The sequence below is a fragment of the Bombina bombina genome, chromosome 7, assembly GCF_027579735.1.
Source record: "Bombina bombina isolate aBomBom1 chromosome 7, aBomBom1.pri, whole genome shotgun sequence".
Lineage (NCBI taxonomy): Eukaryota > Metazoa > Chordata > Amphibia > Anura > Bombinatoridae > Bombina > Bombina bombina.
This window is the reverse complement of record NC_069505.1, coordinates 400,466,538-400,492,477: the sequence shown is the minus strand read 5'-3', so window position 1 is coordinate 400,492,477 and position 25,940 is coordinate 400,466,538. Positions and strand designations below refer to the sequence as shown.

General features: G+C 46.6%; 1 protein-coding gene across 1 annotated transcript in view; it reads right to left on the bottom strand.

Annotated features, from left to right (window-relative positions):
* Nucleotides 1-2,319: 2,319 nt before the first annotated feature.
* The window catches only part of GNAT1 (G protein subunit alpha transducin 1), a 61,406-nt gene continuing 37,785 nt past the window's right edge, over nt 2,320-25,940 (bottom strand). Inside the window, exons 3-9 of the mRNA XM_053689035.1 lie at nt 10,829-10,970; nt 8,969-9,126; nt 8,603-8,731; nt 7,459-7,588; nt 4,762-4,915; nt 4,470-4,664; nt 2,320-2,424 (exon numbers count right to left, since the gene is read on the bottom strand). Coding sequence (XP_053545010.1) covers nt 4,474-4,664; nt 4,762-4,915; nt 7,459-7,588; nt 8,603-8,731; nt 8,969-9,126; nt 10,829-10,970 — 904 coding nt within the window. The 3' untranslated portion in view covers nt 2,320-2,424; nt 4,470-4,473. The remainder of the gene's footprint in view (nt 2,425-4,469; nt 4,665-4,761; nt 4,916-7,458; nt 7,589-8,602; nt 8,732-8,968; nt 9,127-10,828; nt 10,971-25,940) is intronic.

Sequence of the window (25,940 nt, the reverse complement as noted above, 5' to 3'; positions counted from 1 at the left end):
TGTGAATATGATGTTAATAAAAAATATATAACAATAATTTAACACAAATTTAAGTTATACTCGAATGCTGAATGCTTGGGAGTTTGAAATTGTAATATAAAATGTTTAATTAAACTTTCCATTTGATTTAATTGTGTGTGGTGGTTTTATTATTCTTTGAGCTATGGTTTTTATATAAAATATTTAGTTTAGTTAGTATTAAGATTATTCCTCGCCCTTCTCTAGTCATTGGAGCCTCAATCTTGAAACCTATCTTTCCATGCCTTCCAATGCTGATATGTGTTTGCACATGTGCAGTAACTCTTCTTCACATACCTGCAGTGTAACTTAGGTTCCAAAATGGCTGCACCCATAATTAGAGGGAAGCGCATGAAATGTATTTAGTGTTGTATGCCCCTTTAAGACAATATTAGCTCCTCCAAATTAGGCAAATGGGGGTGGAGTTTGGTTATTAAAAAACAATTTCAGTATAAAATATCTTGGCACCCCAGGTGTTTTGGAACTACATGCTTAGACATTCTGCAGTTTAGTTGAGTTTAATGGGAAAGGTAGTTCTGAAACATCACTGTTCTATAGCAACACAACAGAAATGTCTTGGAATTAATAACCAGGTATTTACTGTCCTATTAACACATAATGATTGACTCCACCCCAGTGCATAATTCACATGTTCATTGTCATACCATCCTGTTTGTATATATTTTTTCACCTTGTATCTGTTGTGGCATATTTTCGTGTCTAAGTTTGACAGAATGTAGTTTGACTCACTATTACCTATTTATTTCAGGGCTGTGTATGGGGCATTTCTAGTGTACTGAGTTCTTTCTTGAGAGTGTTCTTCCATATGGTGTGTGACCTCACCTGCATCATTGAACTACCTCCTGAATTATGATTCTACTATTCCTTACTTGTTGTGTCGGGACCTGGACGGCGGAACTGTACCTGTTGCTTCATAGCTGTTCCAGATCTGTTTTCTATCTATGTGACCGCTACAGCAAGTTATCTTTTTTATTTGAGTCTCAGCCACATACTTTCATCATGTTCAAGTCTAGATCCAAGGGGTTTTGGTTAGGTAGCGTTCTCCTACCTTGGCCAGTGGATTCACTTCTAGGATTGACAAGTGTATTGTATGTGGTAATGACACCATAAGCACTAACCCTTTACTGGCTTAATCTATAGCCCATAATGAGCATATTCATTATGCCATCTCTGATTGGTTCTACTCATAGCTCATACTGAGCATGCTCATTTTACTACCTTCTGATTGATTTAACCCATAGCCAATACTGAACATGCTCTGTCTATCACCTTCGTATTCTTAACATCTATAGCCCATTCTAAACATATTAAACTACAACCTTCTGAGTGATTCAATCACAGCCTATCATCAGGATTCGTATGATACTACCTCCTGATTAACTCACAATTCATTTGTACATGATCCTGGTACAAACTCTTGATTATTTCACATATACTTACTTTTCAAATGTAGCAGTTAATGAAAGAAGAGGCTTTTTGTGACATCCGTCTAACAACGGCATTTATTTTATGAGCAGTCTGATATAGGATACAGCTACAGTCTATATGTACAGCTGATTGTGGGCTGGGGAGATGGGTTACATGTTCTTTTACTTACAAAATATAAATACAAGTCAAAACCCCAATTTGTAGAACCAGGGGCATGAACATTATTGCAGACATTTATGAAAAATTTAGCAATAGAAAATAAGCTTTTTCTTGTGTGGTCTGTGGCTGATTCAGTACATCCAATGCAGGTCACACAAGGATATAATTTGTTAAAATATGTGAGACAATCTCTAATGCTGACCTCATATTTATTAAAAGGTCACATTTTCAGTGCTCTCCTGCCTACTAAAAAGTTTGTTATGAGATCGGCTGGCAAAACCTTACATTATGAGTCCCTTTTAAATTGGCCTGCTTGAGGTCAGTGTGCCATCCCACACATTATGAATGATCTCTCTAAGCCAAACTGCCTATTAGACCCTTATAATGGGTACAATTGAATTGCATTTTTAAAAACAGGAAAGAAATATTGTACATTTCTTAATACAAAGGCCTGACCACATCTGAATGTCTATTAATGATTCCTCTTAGTCAATTTAAAATATACAATTCTTTGGTTATTTCCCAAAATTCTAATGCATTTCAAGGGAACTTAGAAGCCAATGAATGGATGAAGATTGACATAATTAGAAGAATTAGAATATAAAGTCTTTGCACTCCCATTAAGATGGGGAAGTTAAGACTGGTGTGCAGGAGGGTTTATAGACGATATCTTTCACTCCTCTGTCTCAAGTAGCTGCAAGCCCCTTTTTAGGAGATGGGAGAGACACTCCATGGTTTTTGGAATTCTGGGGCAAGAGGAAGGTTGGGTCAGAGCCTCCAGTAGAAATTTGAGGTTATCTGTTGGAAAGAAAATCATAAACTTTGCTAGTAGTTAAAATAACAATCAGGGAGGCTTATGTTGATTTTTATCAAATTCAGGTTGCATTATTCAACATAAGTGTTTGATAAAGTCAATATCAAGTGAGTATCAAAGGAAATATACAGACTTTTGGAACACGTTTGGAATAATGTTGGTTTCTTGTCATTGAACAGGTCATATTGGTGGCATTCAGCTTTTAAAAAACCATGGATTGTTCACATATCTTGAGAGCAGGGATAGGCACGAGCCAAGGCTGTGGCGGACATTTTCTAAATTAATTACTTTTAGTGAAGGACACCAAGGTACATTTACAATTAAAACTATTATTTTATAGTGCTGAATTTTATTATACTGATGCAGATACCACTGATCCTATAACCAGCCCTTGTCTGGCTATATACATGTGCCAGTGTCACTTCTGTGTCTTTGTATAGAGCTGGGTGTTATTATACAGATGCAGAAGATACACATCCAGTATTTCACTCAGGCTTTATTTATTCCATAACTTATCACCCAATATTGCTAGCAGTCTCTTGACAAGCCACTAATTTTATTCACACAAATTTTTTTCCCTTTTCTATTATTTAATCAGAAAGAAAAGATATACTAAGGTTATGATTCACAACCTTACTATATCTTTTCTTTCTATTTAAATACTACTTATAATAAACCTCAGGTGCTGGTTAAAGTGCTTTACCTTTGCATTTAAAGCTCCAGGGACACAGTGGCAGCTTGCTTCTTGAATCTTCCCTCTCTCTCTGTCTCACTCAGAGTAATTTTCTGGTACTAAGTGGCATCATGTGGGAGTGGCAACAACGCTGCAAAACGTGGCGCCGCGTGTGTTAAGGAGGAGTCAGGACCAGTATTCATCTGTCTTACACCTCCCTCCCCACAGCAAAATGGGCGGCTGACACTGCAAGGGCCAGTCACGGACACCAGTGTCAGTGTACGGACATCTTGCCTATCCCTGCTTGAGAGCCATATGTGTAACCATTGTTGCAAACATTGTGGCAAGCACTGCTGCCATAAAGTGCTTAAGATAATTTTCAGCAATAGAGACCAAGAAAATTAGGTAAATTTGATCATCGGAGTAAATTGGAAAGTCCTTTTTTTATTGTACACAATGTCTGAATCATTAAAGTTTAAAGTCAATTATGTTTTTTATCCCTTAATTATGCTCTTAAGTAGGGGTGGACTGGGTCAGGGGGGCAGGATGGCAACTGCCCCCCAGGTCACTCTTGCTGATTGATTAGGGCCCGTGCAAATTTATTTTCAATTTCAATGTGTATCTGTCTGTATGTATGTCTGTCTGTCTACAGCATGTGTATATAAACATATGTTTATATATATATGGGTTTGTAGAGTTTGTTTGTACTGTTGATATATTCACATCATACTGTGTGCTCTAAACTGCCACGCTTTGTTGACAGAACTGTGCCTGCCCAGCCCAGTTCCCAATTTACTATGCACTTTAGCGGTTGGGTTTCTATATGTACTCCCCATAGGTCCTAGTTATTATAGAAGTAGCATGCCCTACATGCATGTCATAAAAGAGGCCACATAATAACTGAGGACCTGCTACCATTTTGCTATTTCGTGAAATTTAAAATATAGCATATTAAAAGGGGGGGGGTTAATATACCTGAGCCAATGGGTAGTACTTGCCCCCTACGCCAAAAGTTGTGAGTCCTCCCCCGCTTTTAAGGATGTGATCATAGTTTAATTTGTACTCACAGGTGCCCTTATATAATATTTTACTTTTAAAAGTGAATGCAGTAAAATATTATTAAAGTGGGCCACCCCTAGGGCTATTTTTCAGCAGTGGACCATAAAGCTTTAGCATGCAACTTCCCGCTGCAAGCGACCTGCTTGTGGACTCAGTGTAGACATTCCTTGCATGTACTGCTGAGTTCTCCTACCTGGTACTATTAACATTGTTGTGTACATTGTTGTGCTGGGTAGGATAATTGTTCTGTGAACAAGCAGAGATATCTGTGCTATTGTGACCATCAGATACTCATACCTCTTCAGAAAAGACCACAGTCTTTCAGATTCTCCTTGATGATAATGTCTGTCACGGCATCAAACACAAATTTGACGTTCTCTGTGTCAGTGGCGCAGGTCATATGACTGTATATTTCTTTCACATCTCGTCTCATGTTCAACTCCAGAAACTGAGTTTTGATGTAATTTCCTGCATCTTCATACGTGTTGGGACCTGCAGTGAAATAGAAAAGGAAATTATGTGAAAAGAAGATGGGTTAATGCCATTGGTAGTGGAAATGCACAAAAGTCCAACACCAGGGTTTTCTCACCATCATAATCTGGGAAGCAGATACTAAGATGGGCTTTCTTAATCTTCTCTGTGAAGACATCCTTCTTATTAAGGAAGAGTACAATGGAGGTGGTAGCGAAGTATCGATGGTTACAAATACTATTGAAGAGATGCAGACTCTCATGCATTCGATTCTGAAAGAGGACAAAAGCAACTACTATGAATTTTCCACCATCTTTCTTTGAACAGGCTACCGCCATTGTTCCCTGTACAAGTATCCATAGGTGTCTTTTACAGATAATATTTCTTTAAATAAATAATAAGGATAAATAAAAGTGCATCACATGATAAAAGGGACATGATACCCAAATATTAAAGCACATAAAAGTGATGCAGCACAGCTATAAAAAGCTCACTAAAAAATATCACCTGAACAACTCTATGTAAAAAAGAAAGATATTTTACCTCACATGTCCTATGTATTCACACCCCACTGTAAAGAGACTTTAAGCAGCCAGTCAGAATGCTAGTCCCAGGACAAACTAGGGAGTGTGCACCTGTCATGTGCAGGCACAGTCATGTTATTTTCCTATTCAGTTTAAGTAGTTTTTGTTTTTTTCAACTTGCAGCTGCACAGCAGCTGAAGTATAGCTATTTACACAGCACTTACTCTAGTGTGCTGAAGACATTTTGAGGTAAAATATCTTCTCTTTTTACATAGAGATGCTCAGGTGATATTTTCTTGTCAGCTTTTTACAGTTATGCTGCATTACTTTCATGTGATTTAGCATATGAGTATTATGTCCCTTTCGCTGGACTGAATTATTATTTGTTTTTAACTGTCTCCAATCTTAAAATTTTACTGTTAGGATGTTTTATCTGTTAAATAAATAATAATTATAGACGTTTGCAGTCTCGACTGTTTCGTGTTTTAATAGATTATCTTTAATCCTGAAATATTTAATTTGTGATTGTGATTATTATTGCAATGAGGATGATTATAATTAGCAATAATACTTCAATATTTTTTTATAAAGATAAAATGTAATTCTCTTTTCATTACTTTTGTTATGTTATAAAATTTAGGGCTGGATTTAAAGAGATGGGACTTCCTTGCAGAAGAAGTGTGGATTGGGAATTGTACTTAATCCTTTGAGTGCTAAGCACTTTCCCACCTGGGTGCTAAGGTGATTTAAGTTTTTTTGGAATTTTTTTAAAAAATTTTTTTTTTTAACTTTTGTATTTTTTTTTTCAGATCAGTTGGAAAGGTTAGGCGATTACCTTTCCAACGGTGGGTCTTTTGGGATCTGTAGCTGCTTAGATGCCTGAGATAGAGACGTCTAAGCAGCATGCCCTCTTTCCCTATACTTTGTATTGTACATTTTTAATAAAGTTGTGCAGTGAACGTCATCACGTCATTGCGCAGTGACGTCATCACGTCATTGCCGGTGATGTCACCGTGCAAAACGTGAAGCCCGGCGATGCCTGTCACTATGCAGGCCCGATCGCCGGGGTAGTAGCGGGTGGGAGCCCTCAGGTCTCCCTCAAGGTGGGAGAGTGCTAGCGACGGCTCTGATTCGTCGTTAGCACCAGAGTGGGAAACTCTGCGACAGCTCAGAGCCGTCTTTAGCACTCAAGGGGTTCATGATTCAGACAGAGCATACAATTTTAAACAACTTTCCAATTTACTCCTATTACTTAATTTGCTTCCTGCTCTTGTTATCCTTTGCTGAAAGGTCTATCTAGTAAAGCTCAGGAGCAGCAAAATACCTAGGTTCTAGCTGCTGATTGGTGGCTGCATATATATACTGATTGTCATTGGCTCACCACAGTTAGAAACCAGTAGTGCATTGCTGCTCCTTCAACAAATGATACCAAGAGAATTAAACAAATTTGATAATAGAAGTACCTAAATCATGAGAGAAAAATGTTGGGTTTCATGTCCCTTTAAGGGGTCTGTGGCTTGCATGGACTGCTCTTTATGGCACAGTATGCAGTTATGTGTGTATACTTGCTATCAGTATTTACTCATATATTCTTAGGCAACCATAGGTAGTGAGTATGCAGTTAATTCTGTTGCCCTGCAGAAGTATTGTTTTTATCACATTTGGTAGATACCCTGAATAGGGCAGGACTGAGGTCTCAGATCAGGTTTATCCTGTAAAATTTGCAACAATAGTGATGGCAATATGCATGTGAAACTAAAGCCATATATTCACATGGTGTGCGTAGTATGTAATCATTTCTAGCTGTGTATTTCAGCCTCTAAAGGAGGAATTGGGGGGCATTATCCAACCCCTTGTAACCAGCTAATACTAGCAGCAGAAGCAGTAAGAATTTGATTTTAGAGTGGTTATCACATTGGTATGTTGTGTTTTATGGCAGCAAAATGGTTGTTAGCTTGCTGCAGTATACAGTTGGTCAGGAATATAATGGATGCCATATAAAAAGGGTTAAAAAAATGCAACCTTTAGAATAGATTTATTCTATCTATCATCTATCTATCTATCTATCATATATATATCTATCTATCTATCCCATTAAAAACATTTAATACATTTTATGCAGTTATTGTTTAATGTCTAAGTACAACAAATATCATACATTTCCCTGCTCAAAATGCGTTGTTGTCAAACTGTTTTCTGTCCCTGCTATTTCTCTCCTGTTGTGATGCACAGGCCAAACTGACTTTTCCATGTATCATGGGTTGCATCTCCATTCCCATCTTTACACTCACCACCTCATCATCCTCCACCAACACCATGTCGTACGCACTCAGGGCAGCAATGAAGATAATGCAGGTCACGCCTTCAAAGCAATGGATCCACTTCTTGCGTTCTGAGCGCTGACCGCCAACATCAAACATCCTGCAAATAGGCAGAAACAGAGTGCAAACCGTTGTACCAGAGACAGACAAAGTTAGGCAATACATGAAAGAGTATTTAATGGGATGACGTATTGATTTTTCTCTCTCCATTACTGTGTTTCAAATAATCCCTTTTACCTGCTGCAGTGTATTAAATTAATTTCAAACCACTCCTTTACCTTTATTTTGTTTTTGAAAATAGCAGTTGTTGTCTTTTTTTTATCCCCAGCTATTCTGAAAGGTTCTTTAAATAAGAAGGTGTAGAAAAAAAATCAACCTCCCAGTTGGGGGTTTGACAGAGAGGTACTATAATGTTCTATAAGTATTGGTTATAGAGAGTATTGTGTATAGAGAGATAAGATAAGGAAGATTTTCTGTAAATATAGAGACATACACTAATGAGGTCTGCACTCTGTATGCAAGCTCAACCCATTACACTGGCGTTGGGGTTTCAATTAGAAGAGACAGCTATTTCAATTACAAAAATATACCTAAATAAGGTAACTTCCCATACATTGGCTCGTACGGCTATTTTATACTTCATGACCGAAAGTCCCCTTTATTTGTTCTTAACGCTAAGATTTACCATCACTTTAATACTTAAAGGACCATTAAATACAGTGGAATGGCATAATCGAGAAATGCATAATAAAAAGACAATACAATATCACTTAGTCTAAGTTTCAACTGCTTGGTAGTGTTTTTCTGACAAAGTTTAAAGTTACTTCTGTTTTCCCAGCTCCCTGTTTCATGTGACAGCAATCAGCCAATCACAAAACACATACGTATATACTGTGTACTCTTGCACATACTTAGTAGGACCTGGTGCCTCAGAAAGTGTGTATATAAAATAATATTGTACACAATTTGATAATAGAAGTACATTGAAAACTAAATTGTATACTCTATCTGACCCATGATAGTTTCCCTTTAATACCTTTACACCTGCCAAATTGTAAACTCGCCCTAGGGAACAGAACATGAGTGCAGAGAAGAAACTAACAGGGGTGTTTACCTAAAGTTGAGATCTTTTAAACCAAAGTTGGTCTCAATAATACCGGTGGTCTTCACTCTAGACCTCAGCACGTCCTGCTCAGTAGGGACATATCCAGGGGTCACCAACCTCTCCAAGTCATTTAGATAACTGGGGACAAAATTAGACGAGAAAACATCAGATTCTTTATCAGCATTGTGCTACTCAAAAACTCAAGTCTTTGGAGGATTCAAAGTTGCAGAATAGTCATCTGAGAGAGCTGTATATTAGACCAAGCAGTTAGGTACAATAATTTGTAGCATATAGCGGGGAATGGACTAGTAGATTATACTGGGGGTATACTATATCTATAATAGAAGAGTGTAGCAGCAGGTAGATGAAACTCACTATCCAGCCGAGTCATTCAGCTGGTACTCAGATGCACGGTCAAAGCATGCCTGGATTCCTGTGTCCTTCCAAAGGCGTCCAATGATGTCAGACATTTCTTTAGGCATGGAACCCTCATCGATAGTGTCTGCTAGATGCATGAGTTTACGGGCATCATCCTGAGGGCAAGAAAATAACCAGGGATGGGCGAATGTGTTTATATTCAAATTTGAATGTTATTGTAAAAGTTTTATTTACATAATCGAATGTTGATAAGAACGAATATTCATAAAAATTCTATTATCGAATGTTATTTACAGTTTTAGAATGTAATATTCGAATTTAAATGTGACATTTGAATTCGAATGTGGTATTCAAATTCGAATATTACATTTATAAAACACAGTTGTAGACTAGAAATACTATTTCAAATTCAAATGTGACATTCCAATTCGATTGTAGCATTTAAATTTGAATATATTAAATTTATAAAACAGAGTATTAGACTAGAAATACTATTTCGAATTCGAATGTTACATTTATAAAACAGTTGTAGACTAGAAATACTATTTCGAATTCGAATGTTATATTCCAATTCAAATGTCACATTCAAATCCGAATATTACATTTCAAAACTGAATGTGATATAAAATACATAACTACACATTCGAAATTCGTTTAGAACGAACAAATGTATAAAAATTTGTTGTAAAATTTTGAATTTTAGAAACATTCGTCCATCTCTACCAATAACACGTGGCCCGTTTGCAGGTAACAGTTATGCTCAGAACATTATGGACTTTACTATATTTTTGTTATCAATGTACGATTAGCCCTTATTGGTTGATTTTGGAATAACTGGTAAATGGGGTGTTTTATGAACATTAAGAAGATTATCATCGGACAAACTAAGATTAAGCATTTTCTTGTTGGTTGTTAAAGATTCTAGCTTTCTAATTTATTTTTAGCTTTTTTTTGGAAGTCAACAGTGAACTTTCTTGATTCAGTGCATACAATTGTTCAAAAATGGTTCCAGTGCACTTCTATTATCAATGTTACCCTATTCTCTCTGTCTCTTTTGTTGAAACGTATGTTCTTTCCATGACAGCATAGTGAGGTAGGCTCATGAACTTGCACATGAGATAAACACTGGGCTCATAACATCGCTACAAACACAGTTGCAATATAGCGCTCAAGACACATACACGCTCTTAAGCCTACCTCAGTATGTTCTCATGGAAAGAAGACAAGTTTTAATTACCCAGAAAGAAATGTATTTTCAAAACAGAACATTTTATAACCTGTCCACTTCAAAAAGGTGACATATTGAAGTCTTTCCGATCCATGATTGGCAGCCTCTGCTAGCAGTTGATTGGCCGTCAGTAAGCAAGGGCGGCATTGCACAAGTATTTCTGGTGAAATGCTTGTGCAATGTTAATTGCAGACAGCATATGCTGTCCGCCCACAGAGATGTTCATTGTTAAATGGCAACCATAATATCTAATTGGTATTGACTAGAGCACAACACAATATTGCTACAGATTGTCAGGGGTCAAGTCCAGTGGGAACGCACGGGAACGGAGTTCCTGCGCTATTTTTGCAGGTGGAACTAAGTTCCCCCTGGACAGTGAACAGAAATGCTTCAGTAAACACTGCTGCTGCTGGTAGGAGGAGCTGGAGCACAGTCTGGTTAGAGGGATACTGAGATCCTCTAGTAATGGGCAGTAACACTTCCTACAATACACTAAATGCAAGCCTGTCAGCGGTCCTGCTGTGTGATCACCTTGCACTGTGTGGAGCACATGGTGCTACATTTCTGTGTCACTTGCTCTGTGGTTATTTCATGCATGCATTCACTTTTGCATATGTTTTCATGCTCACCTGCCGGGCAGGGTCTCCATATTGAATGTTGAGTGTGTTCATGGCTCTCACAATAGCAAGCATAGACTGCAGTGTATTGCCATAGATAATTGTGATAAACTCCAAACATTCTTCCAAGGAATAACCATCCTGGTGAATAATTCTGTATATAGAGAAATTATGAAGGATAATTTGGCAAATTAAAAACCTTTTGGCAGGTTATGAAAGCTGGTGTTAGGGTGAATAATGTAAAACATCTGCCGGGGGGGGGGGGGGGTTGTAAAAGATCTAAGTGGGAGGATTGTAAGAGTTGGGTGTGGGGGGAGTGATGTAAGGGAGGCAAGCTTGGAGTGTGAAGCAGTGTAAGAGCTGGGTGTGGTACAAGCAGTGTAAGAGTTGAATCTAGGGGTACAGTGTAAAATTTGGGTTTGGGGGAGCAGTGTAAGTGTTGGGTGTGATGGGAGCAGTGAAATAACTGGGTGTGGTAGGAGTGGTGTAAGAGTTGGGTTTGAGTAGCAGTGTAAGAATTGGATGTGGGGGGGAGCAGTGTAAGAGATGGGTGTGGGGGGAGCAGTGTAAGAGATGGGTGTGGGGGAGCAGCGTAAGAGATGGGTGTGGAGGGAGCAGTGTAAGAGTTGGGTATGGGGAGGAAAGATTTGGGTGTGGTGGGAGCAGTGTAAGAGTTGGGTGTGGTGGGAGCAGTGTAAGAGTTTAGTTGGTAAGAGCAGTGTAAAAGTTGGGTGTGGTAACAGTGTAAGAGTTGGGTTATGGGAGGAGCAGTGTAAGAGTTGGGTGTGGGGGGAGCAGTGTAAGAGTTAGGTGTGGGGAGAGCAGTGTAACAATTGGTGTCGGGGGAGCAGTGTAAGAGATAGATGTGGGGGGAGCAGTGTAAAAGTTGGGTGTGAGGGGAGCAGTGTAAGAGTTGGGTGTGGGGGGAGCATTGTAAGAGTTGGGTGTGGGGGGGAGCAGTGTAAGAGATGGGTGTGCAGAGCAGTGTAAGAGATGGGTGTGGGGAGCAGTGTAAGAGATGGGTGTGGGGAGCAGTGTAAGCGTTCGGTGTGGGGAGCAGTGTAAGAGTTGGGTGTCGGGAGCAGTGAAAGAATTGGGTGTCGGGAGCAGTGTAAGAGTTGGGTGTGGGGAGCAGTGTAAGAGTTGGGTGTGATGGGAGCAGCGTAAGAGTTGGACTTGGGGGAGCAGTGTAAGAGTCTGGTTTGTGGAGTAGTGCAAGAATTGGGTGTGGGGGGGAGCAGTTTAAGGGATGGGTGTGGAGGAAGCAATATAAGAGATGGGTGTGGAGGGAGCAGTGTAATAGTTGGGTATGGGGAGGAAAGATTTGGATGTGGTGGGAGCAGTGTAAGAGTTGGGTGTGATGGGAGCAGCGTAAGAGTTGGACTTGGGGGAGCAGTGTAAGAGTCTGGTTTGTGGAGTAGTGCAAGAATTGGGTGTGGGGGGGAGCAGTGTAAGGGATGGGTGTGGAGGAAGCAATATAAGAGATGGGTGTGGAGGGAGCAGTGTAATAGTTGGGTATGGGGAGGAAAGATTTGGATGTGGTGGGAGCAGTGTAAGAGTTGGGTGTGGGGGGGGGAGCAGTGTAAGAGATGGGTGTGGGGGGGAGCAGCGTAAGAGTTTGGTATGGGGAGGAAAGATTTGGGTGTGGTGGGAGCAGTGTAAGAGTTGGGTGTGGGAGGGAGCAGTATAAGAGTTGAGTATAGAAGGGAAATATTTGGTTGTGGTGGGAGCAGTGTAAGAGTTGGGTGTGCTGGGAGCTGTGTAAGAGATGGGTGTGCGGGGAGCAGTGTAAAAGACCTGTGTGGGGGGGAAGCAGTGTAAGAGGTGGTGTGGAGGGAGCAGTGAAAGAGTTGGGTGTGGAGGGAGCAGTGTAAGAGTTAGGTGTGGGGAGGAGCGCTGTAAGAGTTGGGTTTTGGGGGAGATCAGTAAAAAAGTTGGTTGTGGTGGGAGTCATGTAAGAGTTTAGTGGGGAAGAGCAGTATAAAAGTTGGATGTGTTAACAGTGTAAGAGTTGGTTAGTGGGGGAGCAGTGTAAGATTTGGGTGTGGGGGGAGCAGTGTAGCAGTTGGCTGTGGGGAGAACAGTGTAACAGTTGGTGTTGGGGGAGCAGTGTATAAGATGGGTGTGGGGGGAGCAGTGTAAGAGTTGGGTGTGGGGGCGAGCAGTGTAAGAGTTGGGTGTGGTGGGAGCATTGTAAAAGTTGGGTGTGGTGGGAGCAGTGTAAGAGATGGGTTTGGGGGCGAGCAGTGTAAGAGTTGGGTGTGGTGGGAGCATTGTAGAGGCTTCCCTTTTGTAGGTGTGGTGGGAGCAGTGTAAGAGATGGGTGTGGGGAGCAGTGTAAGAGTTGGGTGTGGTGGGAGCATTGTAAGAGTAGGGTGTGATGGGAGCAGTGTAAGAGATGGGTGTGGGGAGCAGTGTAAGAGTTGGGTGTGGGGGGAGCAGTGTAAGAGTTGGGTGTGGTGGGAGCAGTTTAAGAGTTGCGTTTGGTGGGAGCAGTTTAAGTGTTGGGTGTGGTGGGAGCAGTGTAAGAGTTTAGTGGGGAGGAGCACTGTAGTAGTTGGCTGTGTGGAGAACAGTGTAACAGTTGGTGTTGGGGAAGCAGTGTAAGAGATGGGTGTGGGGGGAGCAGTGTAAGAGTTGGGTGTGGGGGCGAGCAGTGTAAGAGTTGGGTGTGGTGGAAGCATTGTAAGAGTTGGGTGTGGTGGGAGCAGTGTAAGAGATGGGTGTGGGGAGCAGTGTAAAAGTTGGGTGTGGTGGGAGCATTGTAAGAGTTGGGTGTGGGGAATAGTGTAAGAGTTAGGTTTGGCAGGAGCAGTGTGTAAGAGTTGGGTGTGGGGGGGCAGTAAAAGAGTTGGGTGTGGGGGGAGCAGTTTAAGAGTTGGGTGTGGGGGGAACACTGTAAGAGTTGGGTGTGGGGGGGGCAGTGTAAGAGTTGGGTTTGGGGGGAACAGTTTAAGAGTTGGTTGTGGGGGGGAACACTGTAAGAGTTGGGTGTGGGGGAGCAGTGTAAGAGTTTGGTGCGGGGAGCAGTGTAAGAGTTGGGTGTGGGGGGAGCAGTGTAGGAGTTGGCTGTGGGGAGAACAGTGTAACAGTTGGTGTCGGGGGGAGCAGTGTATAAGATGGGTGTGGGGGGAGCAGTGTAAGAGTTGGGTGTGGGGGCGAGCAGTGTAAGAGTTGGGTGTGGTGGGAGCATTGTAAGAGTTGGGTGTGGTGGGAGCAGTGTAAGAGATGGGTGTTGGGGCAAGCAGTGTAAGAGTTGGGTGTGGTGGGAGCATTGTAGATGCTTCCCTTTTGTAGGTGTGGTGGGAGCAGTGTAAGAGATGGGTGTGGGGAGCAGTGTAAGAGTTGGGTGTGGTGGGAGCATTGTAAGAGTAGGGTGTGGTGGGAGCAGTGTAAGAGATGGGTGTGAGGAGCAGTGTAAGAGTTGGGTGTGGGGGGGAGCAGTGTAAGAGTTGGGTGTGGTGGGAGCAGTTTAAGAGTTGGGTTTGGTGGGAGCAGTTTAAGTGTTGGGTGTGGTGGGAGCAGTGTAAGAGTTTAGTGGGGAGGAGCAGTGTAGGAGTTGGCTGTGTGGAGAACAGTGTAACAGTTGGTGTCGGGGGAGCAGTGTAAGAGATGGGTGTGGGGGGAGCAGTATAAGAGTTGGGTGTGGGGGTGAGCAGTGTAAGAGTTGGGTGTGGTGGAAGCATTGTAAGATTTGGGTGTGGTGGGAGCAGTGTAAGAGATGGGTGTGGGGAGCAGTGAAAGAGTTGGGTGTGGGGGGGGGAGCAGTGTAAGAGTTGGGTTTGGTGGGAGCATTGTAAGAGTTGGGTGTGGTGGGAGCAGTTTAAGAGATGGGTGTGGGGAGCAGTGTAAGAGTTAGGTTTGGCAGGAGCAGTGTGTAAGTGTTGGGTGTGGGGGGGGCAGTAAAAGAGTTGGGTGTGGGGGGAGCAGTTTAAGAGTTGGGTGTGTGGGGAACAGTGTAAGAGTTGGGTGTGGGGGGGAGCAGTGTAAGAATTGGTTGTGGGGGGGAGCAGTGTAAGAGTTAGGTTTGTTGGGAGCAGTGTAAGACTTGGGTTTGGTGGGAGCAGTTTAAGAGTTGGGTTTGGTGGGAGCAGTTTAAGTGTTGGGTGTGGTGGGAGCAGTGTAAGAGTTTAGTGGGGAGGAGCAGTGTAAGAGTTTGATGTGGTATCAGTGTAAGAGTTGGGTTTGGTGGGAGCAGTGTAAGAGTAGGGTTTGGTGGGAGCAGTGTAAGAGTTGGGTGTGGGGAGCAGTGTAGGAGGTGGATGTGGGGGGAGCAGTGTAAGAGTTTGGTGTGGGGAGCAGTGTAAGAGTTGGGTGTGGGGAGCAGTGTAAGTGTTGGGTGTGGGAGGAATAGTGTAAGAGTTGGGTTTGGGGAGCAGTGAAGGAGTTGGATGTGGGGGGAGCAGTGTAAGAGTTTGGTGTGGGGAGCAGTGTAAGAGTTGGGTGTGGGGAGCAGTGTAAGCGTTGGGTGTAGGGAGCAGTGTAAGTGTTGGGTGTGGGGGGAGCAGTGTAAGAGCTGGGTGTGGTGGGAGTCGTGTAAGAGTTCGGTTTGGGGGAGCAGTGTAAGTGTTGGATTTGGGGAGCAGTGTAAGAATTGGGTGTGGGGGGAGCAGTGTAACAGATGGGTGTGGGAGAAACAGTGTAAGAGTTGGGTATAGGGAGGAAAGATTTGGGTGTTTGGGAGCAGTGTAAGAGTTGAGTGCAGGGGGGGAGCAGTGTAAGAGATGGGTGTGGGGGGCAGCATAAGAGTTATGTATGGGGAGGAAAGATTTGGTCATGGTGGGAGCAGTGAAAGAGTTGGGTATGGTGGGAGCAGTGTAAAAGATGGGTGTGGTTGGAGCAGTCTAAGAGTTGGGTGTGGTGGAGCAGTGTAAAAGACAGGTGCGGGGGGAGCAGTGTAAGAGGTGGTGTGGCGGGAGCAGTGTAGGAGTTGGGTGTGGAGGAAGCAGTGTAAGAGTTGGGTGTGGGGAGAAGCGGTGTAAGAGTTGGGTTTTGGGGGAGAACAGTAAAACAGTTGGGTGGGGTGGGAGCAGTGTAAGAGTTTAGTGGGGAGAAGTAGTGTAAAAGTTGGATGTGGTAACAGCGTAAGAGTTGGGTTGTGGGGGAGCAGTGTAAGAGTTGTGTGTGGGGGGAGCAGTGTAAGAGTTGGCTGTGGGGAGAGCAGTGTAACAGTTGGTGTTGAGGGGAGCAGTATAAGAGATGTGTGTTGCGGGAGTAGTGTAAGAGTTGGGTGTGGGGGGAGCAGTGTAAGAGTTGGGTGTGGTGGGAGCAGTGTAAGAGTTGGTGTGGGGAGCAGTGTAAGAGTTGGGTGTGGGGAGCATGGTAAGAGTTGGGTGTGGGGAGCAGTGTAAGAGTTGGGTGTGGGATGGAGCTTTGTAAGAGTTGGGCATGGAGAGCAGTGTAAGAGTTGGATGGGAGGAGCAGTGTAAGAGTTGGGTGTGGGGAGCAGTGTAAGAGTTGGGTGTGGGGGGGAGCAGTGTAAGAGTTGGATGTGGGGGGAGCAGTGTAAGAGTTGGATGTGGGGGCGAGCAGTGTAAGAGTTGGGTGTGGTGGGAGCATTGTAAGAGTTGGGTGTGGTGGGAGCAGTGTAAGAGATGGGTGTTGGGGCAAGCAGTGTAAGAGTTGGGTGTGGTGGGAGCATTGTAGATGCTTCCCTTTTGTAGGTGTGGTGGGAGCAGTGTAAGAGATGGGTGTGGGGAGCAGTGTAAGAGTTGGGTGTGGTGGGAGCATTGTAAGAGTAGGGTGTGGTGGGAGCAGTGTAAGAGATGGGTGTGAGGAGCAGTGTAAGAGTTGGGTGTGGGGGGGAGCAGTGTAAGAGTTGGGTGTGGTGGGAGCAGTTTAAGAGTTGGGTTTGGTGGGAGCAATTTAAGTGTTGGGTGTGGTGGGAGCAGTGTAAGAGTTTAGTGGGGAGGAGCAGTGTAGGAGTTGGCTGTGTGGAGAACAGTGTAACAGTTGGTGTCGGGGAAGCAGTGTAAGAGATGGGTGTGGGGGGAGCAGTATAAGAGTTGGGTGTGGGGGTGAGCAGTGTAAGAGTTGGGTGTGGTGGAAGCATTGTAAGAGTTGGGTGTGGTGGGAGCAGTGTAAGAGATGGGTGTGGGGAGCAGTGAAAGAGTTGGGTGTGGGGGGGGGAGCAGTGTAAGAGTTGGGTTTGGTGGGAGCATTGTAAGAGTTGGGTGTGGTGGGAGCAGTTTAAGAGATGGGTGTGGGGAGCAGTGTAAGAGTTAGGTTTGGCAGGAGCAGTGTGTAAGTGTTGGGTGTGGGGGGGCAGTAAAAGAGTTGGGTGTGGGGGGAGCAGTTTAAGAGTTGGGTGTGTGGGGAACAGTGTAAGAGTTGGGTGTGGGGGGGAGCAGTGTAAGAATTGGTTGTGGGGGGAGCAGTGTAAGAGTTAGGTTTGTTGGGAGCAGTGTAAGACTTGGGTTTGGTGGGAGCAGTTTAAGAGTTGGGTTTGGTGGGAGCAGTTTAAGTGTTGGGTGTGGTGGGAGCAGTGTAAGAGTTTAGTGGGGAGGAGCAGTGTAAGAGTTTGATGTGGTATCAGTGTAAGAGTTGGGTTTGGTGGGAGCAGTGTAAGAGTAGGGTTTGGTGGGAGCAGTGTAAGAGTTGGGTGTGGGGAGCAGTGTAGGAGGTGGATGTGGGGGGAGCAGTGTAAGAGTTTGGTGTGGGGAGCAGTGTAAGAGTTGGGTGTGGGGAGCAGTGTAAGTGTTGGGTGTGGGAGGAATAGTGTAAGAGTTGGGTTTGGGGAGCAGTGAAGGAGTTGGATGTGGGGGGAGCAGTGTAAGAGTTTGGTGTGGGGAGCAGTGTAAGAGTTGGGTGTGGGGAGCAGTGTAAGCGTTGGGTGTAGGGAGCAGTGTAAGTGTTGGGTGTGGGGGGAGCAGTGTAAGAGCTGGGTGTGGTGTCAGTCGTGTAAGAGTTCGGTTTGGGGGAGCAGTGTAAGTGTTGGATTTGGGGAGCAGTGTAAGAATTGGGTGTGGGGGGGAGCAGTGTAACAGATGGGTGTGGGAGGAACAGTGTAAGAGTTGGGTATAGGGAGGAAAGATTTGGGTGTTTGGGAGCAGTGTAAGAGTTGAGTGCAGGGGGGAGCAGTGTAAGAGATGGGTGTGGGGGGCAGCATAAGAGTTATGTATGGGGAGGAAAGATTTGGTCATGGTGGGAGCAGTGAAAGAGTTGGGTGTGGTGGGAGCAGTGTAAAAGATGGGTGTGGTTGGAGCAGTCTAAGAGTTGGGTGTGGTGGAGCAGTGTAAAAGACAGGTGCGGGGGGAGCAGTGTAAGAGGTGGTGTGGCGGGAGCAGTGTAGGAGTTGGGTGTGGAGGAAGCAGTGTAAGAGTTGGGTGTGGGGAGAAGCGGTGTAAGAGTTGGGTTTTGGGGGAGAACAGTAAAACAGTTGGGTGGGGTGGGAGCAGTGTAAGAGTTTAGTGGGGAGAAGTAGTGTAAAAGTTGGATGTGGTAACAGCGTAAGAGTTGGGTTGTGGGGGAGCAGTGTAAGAGTTGGGTGTGGGGGGAGCAGTGTAAGAGTTGGCTGTGGGGAGAGCAGTGTAACAGTTGGTGTTGAGGGGAGCAGTATAAGAGATGTGTGTTGCGGGAGTAGTGTAAGAGTTGGGTGTGGGGGGAGCAGTGTAAGAGTTGGGTGTGGTGGGAGCATTGTAAGAGTTGGTGTGGGGAGCAGTGTAACAGTTGGGTGTAGGGAACATGGTAAGAGTTGGGTGTGGGGAGCAGTGTAAGAGTTGGGTGTGGGATGGAGCTTTGTAAGAGTTGGGCATGGAGAGCAGTGTAAGAGTTGGATGGGAGGAGCAGTGTAAGAGTTGGGTGTGGGGAGCAGTGTAAGAGTTGGGTGTGGGGGGAGCAGTGTAAGAGTTGGATGTGGGGGGAGCAGTGTAAGAGTTGGATGTGGGGGCGAGCAGTGTAAGAGTTGGGTGTGGTGGGAGCATTGTAAGAGTTGGGTGTGGTGGGAGCAGTGTAAGAGATGGGTGTTGGGGCAAGCAGTGTAAGAGTTGGGTGTGGTGGGAGCATTGTAGATGCTTCCCTTTTGTAGGTGTGGTGGGAGCAGTGTAAGAGATGGGTGTGGGGAGCAGTGTAAGAGTTGGGTGTGGTGGGAGCATTGTAAGAGTAGGGTGTGGTGGGAGCAGTGTAAGAGATGGGTGTGAGGAGCAGTGTAAGAGTTGGGTGTGGGGGGGAGCAGTGTAAGAGTTGGGTGTGGTGGGAGCAGTTTAAGAGTTGGGTTTGGTGGGAGCAGTTTAAGTGTTGGGTGTGGTGGGAGCAGTGTAGGAGTTGGCTGTGTGGAGAACAGTGTAACAGTTGGTGTCGGGGGAGCAGTGTAAGTGATGGGTGTGGGGGGAGCAGTATAAGAGTTGGGTGTGGGGGTGAGCAGTGTAAGAGTTGGGTGTGGTGGAAGCATTGTAAGAGTTGGGTGTGGTGGGAGCAGTGTAAGAGATGGGTGTGGGGAGCAGTGAAAGAGTTGGGTGTGGGGGGGGGAGCAGTGTAAGAGTTGGGTTTGGTGGGAGCATTGTAAGAGTTGGGTGTGGTGGAAGCAGTTTAAGAGATGGGTGTGGGGAGCAGTGTAAGAGTTAGGTTTGGCAGGAGCAGTGTGTAAGTGTTGGGTGTGGGGGGGCAGTAAAAGAGTTGGGTGTGGGGGGAGCAGTTTAAGAGTTGGGTGTGTGGGGAACAGTGTAAGAGTTGGGTGTGGGGGGGGGAGCAGTGTAAGAATTGGTTGTGGGGGGAGCAGTGTAAGAGTTAGGTTTGTTGGGAGCAGTGTAAGACTTGGGTTTGGTGGGAGCAGTTTAAGAGTTGGGTTTGGTGGGAGCAGTTTAAGTGTTGGGTGTGGTGGGAGCAGTGTAAGAGTTTAGTGGGGAGGAGCAGTGTAAGAGTTTGATGTGGTATCAGTGTAAGAGTTGGGTTTGGTGGGAGCAGTGTAAGAGTAGGGTTTGGTGGGAGCAGTGTAAGAGTTGGGTGTGGGGAGCAGTGTAAGAGTTGGGTGTGGGGGGAGCAGTGTAAGAGTTTGGTGTGGGGAGCAGTGTAAGAGTTGGGTGTGGGGAGCAGTGTAAGTGTTGGGTGTGGGAGGAATAGTGTAAGAGTTGGGTTTGGGGAGCAGTGAAGGAGTTGGATGTGGGGGGAGCAGTGTAAGAGTTTGGTGTGGGGAGCAGTGTAAGAGTTGGGTGTGGGGAGCAGTGTAAGCGTTGGGTGTAGGGAGCAGTGTAAGTGTTGGGTGTGGGGGGAGCAGTGTAAGAGCTGGGTGTGGTGGGAGTCGTGTAAGAGTTCGGTTTGGGGGAGCAGTGTAAGTGTTGGATTTGGGGAGCAGTGTAAGAATTGGGTGTGGGGGGGGCAGTGTAACAGATGGGTGTGGGAGGAACAGTGTAAGAGTTGGGTATAGGGAGGAAAGATTTGGGTGTTTGGGAGCAGTGTAAGAGTTGAGTGCAGGGGGGAGCAGTGTAAGCGATGGGTGTGGGGGGCAGCATAAGAGTTATGTATGGGGAGGAAAGATTTGGTCATGGTGGGAGCAGTGAAAGAGTTGGGTGTGGTGGGAGCAGTGTAAAAGATGGGTGTGGTTGGAGCAGTCTAAGAGTTGGGTGTGGTGGAGCAGTGTAAAAGACAGGTGCGGGGGGAGCAGTGTAAGAGGTGGTGTGGCGGGAGCAGTGTAGGAGTTGGGTGTGGAGGAAGCAGTGTAAGAGTTGGGTGTGGGGAGAAGCGGTGTAAGAGTTGGGTTTTGGGGGAGAACAGTAAAACAGTTGGGTGGGGTGGGAGCAGTGTAAGAGTTTAGTGGGGAGAAGTAGTGTAAAAGTTGGATGTGGTAACAGCGTAAGAGTTGGGTTGTGGGGGAGCAGTGTAAGAGTTGTGTGTGGGGGGAGCAGTGTAAGAGTTGGCTGTGGGGAGAGCAGTGTAACAGTTGGTGTTGAGGGGAGCAGTATAAGAGATGTGTGTTGCGGGAGTAGTGTAAGAGTTGGGTGTGGGGGGAGCAGTGTAAGAGTTGGGTGTGGTGGGAGCATTGTAAGAGTTGGTGTGGGGAGCAGTGTAACAGTTGGGTGTAGGGAACATGGTAAGAGTTGGGTGTGGGGAGCAGTGTAAGAGTTGGGTGTGGGATGGAGCTTTGTAAGAGTTGGGCATGGAGAGCAGTGTAAGAGTTGGATGGGAGGAGCAGTGTAAGAGTTGGGTGTGGGGAGCAGTGTAAGAGTTGGGTGTGGGGGGAGCAGTGTAAGAGTTGGGTGTGGGGGGAGCAGTGTAAGAGTTGGGTGTGGGGGCGAGCAGTGTAAGAGTTGGGTGTGGTGGGAGCATTGTAAGAGTTGGGTGTGGTGGGAGCAGTGTAAGAGATGGGTGTTGGGGCAAGCAGTGTAAGAGTTGGGTGTGGTGGGAGCATTGTAGATGCTTCCCTTTTGTAGGTGTGGTGGGAGCAGTGTAAGAGATGGGTGTGGGGAGCAGTGTAAGAGTTGGGTGTGGTGGGAGCATTGTAAGAGTAGGGTGTGGTGGGAGCAGTGTAAGAGATGGGTGTGGGGAGCAGTGTAAGAGTTGGGTGTGGGGGGGAGCAGTGTAAGAGTTGGGTGTGGTGGGAGCAGTTTAAGAGTTGGGTTTGGTGGGAGCAGTTTAAGTGTTGGGTGTGGTGGGAGCAGTGTAGGAGTTGGCTGTGTGGAGAACAGTGTAACAGTTGGTGTCGGGGGAGCAGTGTAAGTGATGGGTGTGGGGGGGAGCAGTATAAGAGTTGGGTGTGGGGGTGAGCAGTGTAAGAGTTGGGTGTGGTGGAAGCATTGTAAGAGTTGGGTGTGGTGGGAGCAGTGTAAGAGATGGGTGTGGGGAGCAGTGAAAGAGTTGGGTGTGGGGGGGGGAGCAGTGTAAGAGTTGGGTTTGGTGGGAGCATTGTAAGAGTTGGGTGTGGTGGAAGCAGTTTAAGAGATGGGTGTGGGGAGCAGTGTAAGAGTTAGGTTTGGCAGGAGCAGTGTGTAAGTGTTGGGTGTGGGGGGGCAGTAAAAGAGTTGGGTGTGGGGGGAGCAGTTTAAGAGTTGGGTGTGTGGGGAACAGTGTAAGAGTTGGGTGTGGGGGGGGGAGCAGTGTAAGAGTTGTGTGTGGGGGGAGCAGTGTAAGAGTTAGGTTTGTTGGGAGCAGTGTAAGACTTGGGTTTGGTGGGAGCAGTTTAAGAGTTGGGTTTGGTGGGAGCAGTTTAAGTGTTGGGTGTGGTGGGAGCAGTGTAAGAGTTTAGTGGGGAGGAGCAGTGTAAGAGTTTGATGTGGTATCAGTGTAAGAGTTGGGTTTGGTGGGAGCAGTGTAAGAGTAGGGTTTGGTGGGAGCAGTGTAAGAGTTGGGTGTGGGGAGCAGTGTAGGAGTTGGATGTGGGGGGAGCAGTGTAAGAGTTTGGTGTGGGGAGCAGTGTAAGAGTTGGGTGTGGGGAGCAGTGTAAGTGTTGGGTGTGGGAGGAATAGTGTAAGAGTTGGGTTTGGGGAGCAGTGAAGGAGTTGGATGTGGGGGGAGCAGTGTAAGAGTTTGGTGTGGGGAGCAGTGTAAGAGTTGGGTGTGGGGAGCAGTGTAAGCGTTGGGTGTAGGGAGCAGTGTAAGTGTTGGGTGTGGGGGGAGCAGTGTAAGAGTTGGGTGTGGTGGGAGCAGTGTAAGAGTTGGGTTTGGGGGAGCAGTGTAAGTGTTGGATTTGGGGAGCAGTGTAAGAATTGGGTGTGGGGGGGGCAGTGTAACAGATGGGTGTGGGAGGAACAGTGTAAGAGTTGGGTATAGGGAGGAAAGATTTGGGTGTTTGGGAGCAGTGTAAGAGTTGAGTGCAGGGGGGAGCAGTGTAAGCGATGGGTGTGGGGGGCAGCATAAGAGTTATGTATGGGGAGGAAAGATTTGGTCATGGTGGGAGCAGTGAAAGAGTTGGGTGTGGTGGGAGCAGTGTAAAAGATGGGTGTGGTTGGAGCAGTCTAAGAGTTGGGTGTGGTGGAGCAGTGTAAAAGACAGGTGCGGGGGGAGCAGTGTAAGAGGTGGTGTGGCGGGAGCAGTGTAGGAGTTGGGTGTGGAGGAAGCAGTGTAAGAGTTGGGTGTGGGGAGAAGCGGTGTAAGAGTTGGGTTTTGGGGGAGAACAGTAAAACAGTTGGGTGGGGTGGGAGCAGTGTAAGAGTTTAGTGGGGAGAAGTAGTGTAAAAGTTGGATGTGGTAACAGCGTAAGAGTTGGGTTGTGGGGGAGCAGTGTAAGAGTTGTGTGTGGGGGGAGCAGTGTAAGAGTTGGCTGTGGGGAGAGCAGTGTAACAGTTGGTGTTGAGGGGAGCAGTATAAGAGATGTGTGTTGCGGGAGTAGTGTAAGAGTTGGCTGTGGGGGGAGCAGTGTAAGAGTTGGGTGTGGTGGGAGCATTGTAAGAGTTGGTGTGGGGAGCAGTGTAAGAGTTGGGTGTGGGGAGCATGGTAAGAGTTGGGTGTGGGGAGCAGTGTAAGAGTTGGGTGTGGGATGGAGCTTTGTAAGAGTTGGGCATGGAGAGCAGTGTAAGAGTTGGATGGGAGGAGCAGTGTAAGAGTTGGGTGTGGGGAGCAGTGTAAGAGTTGGGTGTGGGGGGAGCAGTGTAAGAGTTGGATGTGGGGGGGAGCAGTGTAAGAGTTGGATGTGGGGGCGAGCAGTGTAAGAGTTGGGTGTGGTGGGAGCATTGTAAGAGTTGGGTGTGGTGGGAGCAGTGTAAGAGTTAGGTTTGGCAGGAGCAGTGTGTAAGTGTTGGGTGTGGGGGGGCAGTAAAAGAGTTGGGTGTGGGGGGAGCAGTTTAAGAGTTGGGTGTGTGGGGAACAGTGTAAGAGTTGGGTGTGGGGGGGGGAGCAGTGTAAGAATTGGTTGTGGGGGGAGCAGTGTAAGAGTTAGGTTTGTTGGGAGCAGTGTAAGACTTGGGTTTGGTGGGAGCAGTTTAAGAGTTGGGTTTGGTGGGAGCAGTTTAAGTGTTGGGTGTGGTGGGAGCAGTGTAAGAGTTTAGTGGGGAGGAGCAGTGTAAGAGTTTGATGTGGTATCAGTGTAAGAGTTGGGTTTGGTGGGAGCAGTGTAAGAGTAGGGTTTGGTGGGAGCAGTGTAAGAGTTGGGTGTGGGGAGCAGTGTAGGAGGTGGATGTGGGGGGAGCAGTGTAAGAGTTTGGTGTGGGGAGCAGTGTAAGAGTTGGGTGTGGGGAGCAGTGTAAGTGTTGGGTGTGGGAGGAATAGTGTAAGAGTTGGGTTTGGGGAGCAGTGAAGGAGTTGGATGTGGGGGGAGCAGTGTAAGAGTTTGGTGTGGGGAGCAGTGTAAGAGTTGGGTGTGGGGAGCAGTGTAAGCGTTGGGTGTAGGGAGCAGTGTAAGTGTTGGGTGTGGGGGGAGCAGTGTAAGAGCTGGGTGTGGTGGGAGTCGTGTAAGAGTTCGGTTTGGGGGAGCAGTGTAAGTGTTGGATTTGGGGAGCAGTGTAAGAATTGGGTGTGGGGGGGGGCAGTGTAACAGATGGGTGTGGGAGGAACAGTGTAAGAGTTGGGTATAGGGAGGAAAGATTTGGGTGTTTGGGAGCAGTGTAAGAGTTGAGTGCAGGGGGGAGCAGTGTAAGCGATGGGTGTGGGGGGCAGCATAAGAGTTATGTATGGGGAGGAAAGATTTGGTCATGGTGGGAGCAGTGAAAGAGTTGGGTGTGGTGGGAGCAGTGTAAAAGATGGGTGTGGTTGGAGTAGTCTAAGAGTTGGGTGTGGTGGAGCAGTGTAAAAGACAGGTGCGGGGGGAGCAGTGTAAGAGGTGGTGTGGCGGGAGCAGTGTAGGAGTTGGGTGTGGAGGAAGCAGTGTAAGAGTTGGGTGTGGGGAGAAGCGGTGTAAGAGTTGGGTTTTGGGGGAGAACAGTAAAACAGTTGGGTGGGGTGGGAGCAGTGTAAGAGTTTAGTGGGGAGAAGTAGTGTAAAAGTTGGATGTGGTAACAGCGTAAGAGTTGGGTTGTGGGGGAGCAGTGTAAGAGTTGTGTGTGGGGGGAGCAGTGTAAGAGTTGGCTGTGGGGAGAGCAGTGTAACAGTTGGTGTTGAGGGGAGCAGTATAAGAGATGTGTGTTGCGGGAGTAGTGTAAGAGTTGGCTGTGGGGGGAGCAGTGTAAGAGTTGGGTGTGGTGGGAGCATTGTAAGAGTTGGTGTGGGGAGCAGTGTAAGAGTTGGGTGTGGGGAGCATGGTAAGAGTTGGGTGTGGGGAGCAGTGTAAGAGTTGGGTGTGGGATGGAGCTTTGTAAGAGTTGGGCATGGAGAGCAGTGTAAGAGTTGGATGGGAGGAGCAGTGTAAGAGTTGGGTGTGGGGAGCAGTGTAAGAGTTGGGTGTGGGGGGAGCAGTGTAAGAGTTGGATGTGGGGGGAGCAGTGTAAGAGTTGGATGTGGGGGCGAGCAGTGTAAGAGTTGGGTGTGGTGGGAGCATTGTAAGAGTTGGGTGTGGTGGGAGCAGTGTAAGAGATGGGTGTTGGGGCAAGCAGTGTAAGAGTTGGGTGTGGTGGGAGCATTGTAGATGCTTCCCTTTTGTAGGTGTGGTGGGAGCAGTGTAAGAGATGGGTGTGGGGAGCAGTGTAAGAGTTGGGTGTGGTGGGAGCATTGTAAGAGTAGGGTGTGGTGGGAGCAGTGTAAGAGATGGGTGTGAGGAGCAGTGTAAGAGTTGGGTGTGGGGGGAGCAGTGTAAGAGTTGGGTGTGGTGGGAGCAGTTTAAGAGTTGGGTTTGGTGGGAGCAGTTTAAGTGTTGGGTGTGGTGGGAGCAGTGTAGGAGTTGGCTGTGTGGAGAACAGTGTAACAGTTGGTGTCGGGGGAGCAGTGTAAGAGATGGGTGTGGGGGGAGCAGTATAAGAGTTGGGTGTGGGGGTGAGCAGTGTAAGAGTTGGGTGTGGTGGAAGCATTGTAAGAGTTGGGTGTGGTGGGAGCAGTGTAAGAGATGGGTGTGGGGAGCAGTGAAAGAGTTGGGTGTGGGGGGGGGGAGCAGTGTAAGAGTTGGGTTTGGTGGGAGCATTGTAAGAGTTGGGTGTGGTGGAAGCAGTTTAAGAGATGGGTGTGGGGAGCAGTGTAAGAGTTAGGTTTGGCAGGAGCAGTGTGTAAGTGTTGGGTGTGGGGGGGCAGTAAAAGAGTTGGGTGTGGGGGGAGCAGTTTAAGAGTTGGGTGTGTGGGGAACAGTGTAAGAGTTGGGTGTGGGGGGGGAGCAGTGTAAGAATTGGTTGTGGGG